The sequence below is a fragment of the Phaethon lepturus genome, unplaced genomic scaffold (genome assembly GCF_000687285.1).
Source record: "Phaethon lepturus isolate BGI_N335 unplaced genomic scaffold, ASM68728v1 scaffold35692, whole genome shotgun sequence".
Classification (NCBI taxonomy): Eukaryota; Metazoa; Chordata; class Aves; order Phaethontiformes; family Phaethontidae; genus Phaethon; species Phaethon lepturus.
In genome coordinates, this window is record NW_010524723.1 from 590 (window position 1) to 9,740 (window position 9,151).

Below are 9,151 nucleotides of genomic sequence, written 5' to 3' on the forward strand. Positions count from 1 at the left end.
TACGTTAGGCATAATTGTTTTATCCACAGAATAAGCGGATAAATAAATGTTAATGAACATCTGGTCTCCATAAAAAAGATAAATTAAAATTAATAGAAATCTTATTCATTTAATGAACAAGTTAACCATATTTTGAAACAGGCATAAAAAATGCATGGCTTCCTGCAGGGACGTGTTAAGCTGAGTGAAAAGACATTCATTTATGGCAGAGTGGGGCGACGTTGTGCGCTCACAGCGAGCCAGTGCGTTGCCACAATTCCCACCACCCATGTCCTACACTGGACACCTTCCAGATGCCAGACGCAGCCACGGACACAGTGTCCTGGCCCAGAGGGCACCTGAGGAGACACGAGGGCACAGCCTGGGCTGGCGGGCGCGGACAGGCCACGCCGCGTGCAGGGACGGCTGCAGGGTCCCCGGGTGCCCACCCCACGCCCAGGGGTTCAGAGGGCTCTTGTGCCATTGGCAGCTGAGCACCAAAATGAGCTGACCTGTCTGTTCACATCACTGCTGCCTGCTGGAGTCATCCTTCGACTTCGAACCTTCCCATGCTGTGGCTTAGTAGACTTCGTTTGTTCATAAAAATGAAGATTTTTTTAAAGAAATTTAAAATCAAAATCACTCTTGCTGTTCTGTTTGCAAGGGAGTACATTCTTACTACAAGTGCCATGTTTCAGATGTCAGCAGTACAAAACCCTCCCAAGCTGTCTAAATCTTTGTGAACAACCTTCCATCTTGGTGCTTGGACTGCAAGTCCCAATGGCTGGCCACCAAAACAGTAATTGCTGAAGAAAAAAAAAAAAAAAAAAAAAAAAATGAAAAAAAAAAATCAATTTCTCAAGGAAGAATCAATCCTTCCCCACCCCTCAGCTCAGAGGAAGAGATCCATGTCAGATACAGTAGAAACAGAAGGAAGTACTTTGACACTGCCATCCCTACCATCTCATATTTAAGCAAAAAGACTAAAGAACTGAACTAGAAAATAATTTTGCTCCGCACCCCATTGCACGTATGCAGACCTGAATGCTGCTGCTGAAGTTTAATCTGATGTTGCACAGTGCCACAGGTACTGTTTTGCCAAACACAGCCAAGAATTAAGGCAATATGACTTCAGTTGTTTGCTTTTACTTGTAAATTCACAAGTCCAACAAAATCCAACAAAAACTGGTATTAGGCCTGTACAATCCATATATAAAAAGGGTTGGTTTATTGTAGTTCAAATACATAAACTGAACAATCCCAACGTTTCAAAATTAAACTTTAGAAACACAAGTTTAACATTCAAAACAGGAGTATAGTTTACAAGAATTGCCCAGAGGGGAAATCCACAGTCTAATCCAGAAGTATGTAAAGATCACTTTATCGTAAATAAAAATGTTTTTATACAACCGTCCTGTTCTGCTCCAGTAACCACTGTTATTTACCAAGTGTTTCCAACTTCGAGTAAAAATTATTCGACAAATCTTCACTTGGGCAGAGCAACCTGATTTTGCTTCTAATTCATGGATAGGGTAAGGAACAAAGCAGACCTGTGAACAAATTTAATTTGGTCTCTTAGTCCTAATTCTCCTCTCTAACTCTGGCTTTAATAGATTTAGTTCCATTTACAAGGGTGAAAGCAAGCAGAGAATTGGGACTTGCGTTTCCAGAACGCGGTCTTCAGTAATCAATAATTTAAGCTATCAGACAGCATTTCACCTCCTCAGCCAGGGACCGTGGGTAACCATTAGGAAGCTGGTGGCACACACGTAGTACAAGTTCAAACCACAAGCGTGATTATCCTTAAGACTCACATGTATGACACTGCTGAGCAGAACGCCTCCAAATATCAGACATCCACACCTCATATACAGATACTGCATTGCTCTGAGATCTGAAGTTTCCGAACACAGCCCACATGTTCGGAATTTTGTCAGTCATGCCCCAAAAATATCTTTATAAATATCTTTAACGTGGGGTTTTTGTTGATGGTTTCCCTCCCTCAGAGACCATTTTATGTTCACAAATGCTGCTTCTTCCTCTGCTCCTCAGATGGTTTTGCAATATATTCACGGTAATGTATATGTATAAACCTGACAGATGGCTCATGCAAGCTTTTTGATTTAAGAGATACCCTTGGCTTAAGAGTACTTCATAACTATTTTGTTGTTCGTCTTGTAGGCTCTGAAGCTGTGGGTGGTGGAGGCGGGCCTCGACGGTCCAGGTCATCTACGTAGGACACAATGAGTTTGCGTCTCTCTTCCGGTACGCAGTCAAGTACCAGATATCGCTTGTCGTTTTGTAGTATCTTCTCTACATCTTTCAGATGTTGATCTGACTCCTGGATCAACTTTTTGGATCTGAGAGCAAGCATAAGAATCACCACTTGAGAGTGTCCCAGGATGCACAGAACACGCCGGGAACCCTCCCTGCTCTGAGCTCGTAGAAGCTGCCCTCACCATAAGAAAGCACAGGCAGAGACAATGGAAAGGCAAAGCAGGGAAAGGGTGCAGAGACCTAGGTATCTTAGCTAAAAAGATGCTGCTTTATGTTAGGACTGGGCACACCAAGAGTACTTTACACACAGGAAATAAAGTCTTGTTGCTACATTTGTGGTACATTAATTAAGGACCATGGAATACTGATGTCTGGCTGCAATGACCTTGTATAGCACTACGTGAACTATACAAATGCTAAAACCCAGAGGGAACAACAACAACAAAAAAAATCATAGTTTTAAATTCAGCTCCTAAATGAGGCAAATTAGAATTTGGATGTGTAATTCTCAGCTACAGTCCAGCTTGACTGATTAACTGTGTCCACACACCATCTTAGAGCACTGTCATTCAGCTCACTGACAGCAGCACCACCTGAAACCAGAACTCCAAAACACTACAGTGCTGACTGCAAAGGAGCTATGCAATTCGTTAGGATCCAAGGAACTTAATTTCATCTTCTGCTTTTTAAGTGAACTCATGTTTCTGATAGGAAACTTGTTTTGGACCATACCCAAGATTCTGTATCTGCCTTACCAACCCCTGAAACTGAGCGAAAAAGTCAACTGCTTTGTAAATCTACCCACCTGTAAGACACACCGTTTCAATGAAATTCTCCAGCAGAAATCAGGCAAATTATTTTTTGTTTTTTTTTTAAATAAAATTTCAATGGAGCCAATATTTCTTTGCTGTCTACTCCAAAGTCCTGAAACAGAGTCCTCACTTCAGTGTTGATCCCTCCTGAGCCTAAACCAAGGACTAATACAAACATGAAAGAAGGCCCTTCAGCACAAAATTATTTTAAGGCCTGACAGCTCAGGGTACTACTCACAGAATACTATTCCGAAGCGAAAGAGAACCTCACACCTGTGTTGGTTTGATTTTCATTACTTGTTAGTCAGCAGCAGAAATGTCAAAATAAAGCAAAAAGAGGTCTCTAGCTGCTGTAAACTTTTTTTTTGACAAGTTATGAAAGGTTGTGAAAGTGTAACTTAGACATCAGCTTATGCTAGAAGAAGAAACAGACATCAGTTTGTTGCAATTTATATGGAAAAGCATAATAAAAAGATTAGTCCTTTGTTGACATATGCTACACACCTGTATGTTATAAATTTGGTCTCTTTCAATAGTGTTCGGAAGTCAGCTTTGGCAGTAATGTATTTGTCTCTAATGTACTCCTCAAACTCCCTTTGTTTTTTCTGAAAGAAAAAAGGTAAGTTTAAAACACTGAATGCAGATTAAGTGCTCCATGCAACTTAACATACTGAACATAAGCAATAATTACATGTAAATTATATTTTTCCTATCTTTTACATTTTTAATTTACAAAAAATCTTAAACAATAATCCTTCTGTTCACATAAAGCAGGAACCACTTCAGCACCCATTAACTTACTCTGTGTCCTGCATTATACTGAAACTTAGCAACAGTGATGCAAAGTACTTACCCTGTCACTTGAAGAAAATTTAATGCACCTTGGATCTTCTTTAATGATTTTTTTCACTTCTTTCCATGTTGATGTTAAAGTTATCTTTCAAAAGAAGCAAAAATAGTTAAAAGAAAATAAGATTCTAAGAATAGAGAATGTAAATATTACTACATCTGAAGATTTTAAATATCTCAAGTCCACTGACAAGTTGTTGCTGTATTTTTAAGTGTTGTACATTTGTATTTTTAATTAGTTGATTTTATATATTTACTTTTCTTTAGTATTTTGAGATGGGATTTTCAGATCAAAGGCCTCACAAACATCATTTACATCCCAAAGTCTTTTTCCAGTATGTATTTATGTATATGAATGTGTTGTTAAAAATTACCTACAGAAAACTTGCTTCAGAGTTGCATGTCTGTCATTTTATTCTATCACACTAAAAATCTGCCTAATGTGCTAAGCACTTTTAACTAATGCATTAAAAAATGAGATAAACACCTTTGGGTTAAAAGAAAGCTGACCGAAGTTGGCAGATAACTAAAGAAGAGCAAGACTCACTAAAGCCCCACAGTACACACAATAGGTGATAGATTTCCATAGCATTACACAGAACAGAAGTTCAGATTCAGTAGCACAAGATAAAGCAGGAGAACATCAAAACAGATGAACTTGGTATGATTATATACTGATATTCATTAAGACAAACACTGTATATCTGAAAGAGCAAGATGCCATATAGTAAAGAGTATCAAAAAACTCAGTGTTGAAGAAATGTAACACCCTGCAGGAGATAAAAAGATCACTGATTAGAAGTTTAAATGTAAATGAACTGTGTGTTAAAACAAAATAACACTCAAGATTAACAGGTAAGGAAACAATGCACAAATTTTGTTATGAAAAAGAAAAAGGTAGTAGTGAAGCAAAGGTGCCCTGGAAATAAAAGCAAACAAATCAGCCTATGTGACAGAAAACCAGAAAAAGATAAATCACAACGGGCTGGCAAAGATTTGAAGTTTGAATATATAACGCTCTTACCGCTGAAGTTTCATCCAGAAGTTGCCTGAAGTGTTCCCTCTTCTTTTTGGTAAGTGCTTCAATGTGTTCATTAAAGAGCTTCTCTTTTTCTTCTCTTTCTAGTAAGGAGCCAGATTCCCATCGATGATCTTTGCGGAGAGTCCTTCTGGTATCAGACCATGACACATCTGAAGAACGCACCTGAGACAAAAGATGATTGTTTTTTTTAAACCATCTTTTTCTGCAGTTCACTGATATTTCTTATATACTGCTTAGGTTTTTTTATTTCTCTTGTTCTAAATTAAGGTTCAAATTAAAAGATGAAAAAAACAAAACAGCCTTTAAGCAACAGACTGTAGTAGCTTCCCCACAAATATTAAACAGGCAGTGGCAGAAGGAATTACTTTGCATCAGTTCAAATGCAGATGGAGATACCCCACTGACCTGGCTGAGTATTCTCTCAAAAAAAAAAAAAAAAGAAAGAAACCAACACCCTCCTCCTCTGTGCATAATATCCTATATTAACTGTAAGTGGTCTGGAAAGGCAGTCTCAGAGATAATTATTTCCAAAGAGCCACTAGGAGCTTTGCAGTGCCTTGGTTCTAGCCCAGAGAGCATCTTCGAGGAGCTGTTTCTCTATGTTACTAGCTATACCACAAGACCAGAGTGATGAGCTGTTTATACCTTGCCCCTTACAAAGATTTCAGTGATGAAATGTGGAACCAAGCACTAGTAACATGTTTGGATTTTGTATCTTACACCAGGGAGCAAAGGCATAGTACGCATACTGGTGAAAACTCATTTTGCTAATCCTGTCCTTTTAATAGGTTATTCACCTTACAGGAACTGCTCTCTCACAGATTAGCTTGACCAGAAGAATAAAGTAAACATACAACATAGCAGAGAAACAGTTAAGGGCACTGTGTCTGGAGCATGAAGAGAGAACACGCAAAAATAAAGGGACTATTCCTAATGCTCAACAATACCTCATTTTCCAACAGACATACAGAAGTTTACAGTAGCATGACTGAAAACCTGCCATCACCTGTGAAACTCCAGAGAAACACAGCAGGAATAATGCTACCCACTAACTTCCTGGGCAAGATGCCAGAACATAAAGCCTAAATGCAAAGCATTCTCTTCCAACCAAGGCAAAACTCCCAACAGGGAATGGAGGGCAGCAGGGGGAAGATGACAGGATTCTATTTCTATAAAAACTTAACTACAAATGCCAAAAAGCTTTTACATGGTGCAACAATTAGAAGAAGAATGCACTGACAAGCTGAGAAAGCCTATCCATATCTCACCATGTCAGACAGAAGCGCTTTGAAGTTTTGTATAGCTTCTTCCCGTTTGTGCTGCTCACGTTCTCTATCAATTTCCTTGGTTTGCTCTGAACGAGCTTTCTGGACTTCCCTTTCTCGTTCACGCAAACTTGCCTCAATGCGAGCTTGTCTTTCCAGCTCCTTTTCTTTTTCAGAATCTAAATTCTGAAACATAGGAACAAACTTTTCTCAGTAAAAACAACAGAACATCTTTCATATTTTCATTAGACAGGTAAGTAAATTAAAGGGTTGTCAAACTAAAGGCACCTTGGAACAAAATACTTCAAAGTTATTTGAGATCTATTGATTACAACATTTTGCCTCAACAGCTATGTTGAAGCACTACAGAGTTTACACGGGGCGAAGAGAAGTTTGGTCATAATGCTGATCACAGAATGACTATTCTCAGGAACATGTTGTTTGTGTACGGTGACAAACTCTGAATAATGGGGTGACGGGGGAGAGTAGTATCACTATTTGTTAGCCCAGTTTTATATGCTCAACCATTATTTGCCTGGCAGAGAAAGGTAGGAATATTGGATTAAGAGAGAAGAACCAGCGAAGGAACTGTGTATGAACCATCTACATTCCCGAAGGAAGCTTAGCTGATACAAAAAGTCACAGCAAAGGAAACTGCCCATCCTGGTAGGAAGCAATCAATGTGGTGTTTGTATTTTTTGAAGTTTTACAGACATTTTTGCAACCAATGGCTTTACAGGAGCCTTTCTTGCTCTGCTGGATAAATTCTCCCGAATACCATGTGTGTGTATGCACGCATGCATACACGTACCATGAACGTCTGCAGCAACACTGCCATCAGGGATAATACTAAGTTTCAAACTGTCATTCTGGGGTACTTCTACAAATAACCATGTTATAGAATTCTCTTTAGTGTGGAACTAAAGCACATTAGTTTATCTTCTAGTTAGTTACTTCACACATTAACAGAGATGTGACCAGCAGAACATTCAAAGTTATACTTCCAAATGTCACATGCGTACCTTAGCTATTTTTTCGATGTACTGTTTGAAAAGGTCTTCCCGCTGTGAAGAGCTATCCACTGCTTTGTAACGGGGGTCAGTCTCTACTTTGTCCTTCACTTTGCTCCAGCGAGACTGACTGTCCAGGTGGTGATTAGCTAGTAGTTCAAAAAAGTCCATTTTGATCTGTTTTACAGATGGCAACAGAAAGACAATACTTGAGAAAGATACTTTGATACCCAACAGTTTGCTCTTATGAAAAAAGGAGTCAACTTACCTCCAACAGAGGGAAGCATATTAATACTACATACCATTACAATTTAGAGAAATCACTAAAACTCTGAATTTAGACATAACTGCATCTACAATTCACCTTCCCTTAGGACAATTTTGCTAAAGCAGATACATGAAGAAGATCTGCTACATTTAAGATGAATTATATTCTTTGAAGAATGATTCAACCATACAGTTTTTATTATTTTACTCCAATTTAAGCTGCTTTTTTGAGCTTTCATATATATATCTCAAAGTAACAAGTTACTGATTCTACATTAGAGTGTTTTGCATATTAATACTACGGCAGCTATGCAGTTTTAAACAGGGTTCTAGACAAATCCAAGTATTTAGGGATTCATCCTCCAAGTGTACAATGAACAGAGATAAATATTGATAAACAGCAATGTCTTAAGATGGATCTAACTAATAAAGAATTACCCACATATGGTAATTAAGTAAATTACATTTAAGATGGATATGGACATACATATAAAAGTTTAAGGAAATGTTTTAGTCTACTTTTTCAATTGGAAATGGCACATCAGTACTCTGTCCATAACAACAGCCATCACAAAGGGCTGGCAGAGAATCAATAATATTAGGGTTTTTTTAATCTCAAGACAACTAGCAACACATTTCCATCCACTCTCCCAGAACCAGCAGCTGCAAGATCAACTGCTGTGCCTTTATTACATCTCTTTTGTTTCTGGGGTAGATGATCTTCCTGTTCCTGCTGCTCTTCGGGTCCTAGGTATTTCCTCCTTTTTATTTCTACCACTTTTTGCCTCAGAAGTCTGGCTTGGCATTTAAGCCTCCATCTCTCCGAAGCAGAGAGGTGAGGGCCTTGTTTGCCTTACTTGCTGAGTGCCAGGGAGTGACCCTAGGGACTCCACACGCAAGGCAAAGCATGCTGCCTTCACAGCATCCCAAACCCTGCTGGCCCAAACAAAATCTGTCTCTATGGACGCTAACTAAAAAAACCCAAAAACCTAGGAGAAGGGCTGGGCATTCATTTTTTGCTATTTATCTCCCCTCTTCATCCCTTTAAAAAAAAAAAGAAAACCACCAAAAGCAGTTTAGCTACAAAACAGTGAGGTTCGTAAGGGAAGCAAGCGGATGGACAGACGAACAAACTCTGGCTTTCCAGAGAACTGTCACATCCCGGTTCTCTAAAAACATGTTTTGTTACAGAATGCAAGACTGAAATGAAGATCAGAACCAACATTCTGCAGCCTTGCCCACTGATAATTTTAGTTCTTCATAATATTAACATATAAACATAAAAGGCTTTATAGGCTTTTTTCTTTACTATCTCAACAGAGAGATTAAGATAGTAAGCAAAGATTAGACAACAACTGGTTAGTGCCAGTGGGAAGTTGCTTTACATCTACAGCACTATCACTTTTTCTTAAAGTAGCTGAACAAAATGCTAAGCAAACCGTTTATTCATTGTAAAATCAAGAATGTTGTTTCAGAACATCTTAAAACATGCATGCAGTATCAAAAATATGAAGCTTTCTAAGCCATGTCATTAGAAATATTTGTTAAAAATCAAACAATTCCCAGACCTTACTACAGAAGTCTATAAAGTAAGGGTACTTCAGAGTTTCTGCACAAATCACATATGCATATATATATATATATATATAT

General features: G+C 38.5%; 1 protein-coding gene across 1 annotated transcript in view; it reads right to left on the bottom strand.

Moving 5' to 3' along the window:
* Window positions 1-1,980: 1,980 nt before the first annotated feature.
* TCERG1 (transcription elongation regulator 1) overlaps window positions 1,981-9,151 on the bottom strand; it is a gene marked incomplete at its 5' end in the record, with an annotated part of 20,210 nt that continues 13,039 nt past the window's right edge. The window contains 6 exons of the mRNA XM_010282541.1: window positions 1,981-2,339; window positions 3,573-3,673; window positions 3,922-4,005; window positions 4,942-5,121; window positions 6,228-6,410; window positions 7,247-7,411. Of these exons, the coding sequence (XP_010280843.1) occupies window positions 2,138-2,339; window positions 3,573-3,673; window positions 3,922-4,005; window positions 4,942-5,121; window positions 6,228-6,410; window positions 7,247-7,411 (915 nt within the window). The remainder of the gene's footprint in view (window positions 2,340-3,572; window positions 3,674-3,921; window positions 4,006-4,941; window positions 5,122-6,227; window positions 6,411-7,246; window positions 7,412-9,151) is intronic.